Source organism: Eimeria mitis, genomic scaffold, assembly GCF_000499745.2.
Source record: "Eimeria mitis Houghton genomic scaffold, Emh_scaff5409, whole genome shotgun sequence".
NCBI lineage: Eukaryota > Apicomplexa > Conoidasida > Eucoccidiorida > Eimeriidae > Eimeria > Eimeria mitis.
The window spans coordinates 1429-2225 of NW_013573682.1; the positions used below are offsets into that span (position 1 = coordinate 1429).

Genomic DNA, 797 nt, shown 5'->3' on the forward strand with positions numbered 1-797 from the left:
GATATTATATAAATAACCAATTCTTTCTCCGCCCCCCATCCACACATCTACGCCGAACTGTCTCTCTATTGCAGTGGGCCTTCCTCCTGCTCCTGCTGCTGCTGCTGCTGCTGCTGCTGTTGCTGCTGCTGGTGGTGCTGCTGCAGTTGGTGATGAGGAGGAGGGTTGGTCTGGGGCTGACGTTGCCCCTCCTCCATCTGCTGCTGCTGCTGCTGCTGTTTTTGCTGCTGCTGCTGCTGCTGCTGCTGTTTTTGCTGCTGCTGCTGCTGCTGCTGCTGCTGAAGGGAAAGCTTCATTGTCATTGTCTTCTATAACCAACCGTGCTCTCTGGCGTTTTAATCGTGCTGCTGCTGCTGCTGCTGCAGCTGCTGCTGCAGTTGTTGGTGCAGCAGCTGGTGCTGCACTTCGTGCTGCAGTTGCAGCACCAAGATCCTCTACATCCATAGCAGCAGACTCTCCTGCATTGCATGCGGCTGACAGCTGCTGCTCCCGCCTTTTGCTGCTGCTGCTGCTGCTGCTGCTGTTGCTGCTGCTCTGTTTATCTTTTTGGGTTTCAGCGCCCGGCGATAGAATCCTTCGTCGCCATGGTTGTGTTTCTGAATCTCTGGGGAGCGATGATTCAGGTGTACAGACAGCTGGAGGGGGGAGAGAAACTGCTGCGGTTAGAGGGAAAGAGAGAAAGTATTTGCAGCAGAAAAGGAAAAGAAAAGAGATAAATGAAGCTGCAACACAGAAGAAGACGAAAAACCGAAAAACTAAAAGGAAGCCCGCGACCGGATACGATAGAGTCGGGGGGG

At 53.6% G+C, this 797-nt stretch overlaps 1 protein-coding gene across 1 annotated transcript; it reads right to left on the reverse strand.

Annotated features, from left to right (window-relative positions):
• Positions 1-65: 65 nt before the first annotated feature.
• On the reverse strand, positions 66-302 carry EMH_0081840 (uncharacterized protein; the record flags this gene model as incomplete). Its single annotated transcript, XM_013500438.1, has 1 exon — positions 66-302. One exon carries the CDS (start codon positions 300-302, stop codon positions 66-68), a length of 237 nt encoding a protein of 78 aa, XP_013355892.1.
• Between the last annotated feature and the right edge of the window lie 495 nt (positions 303-797).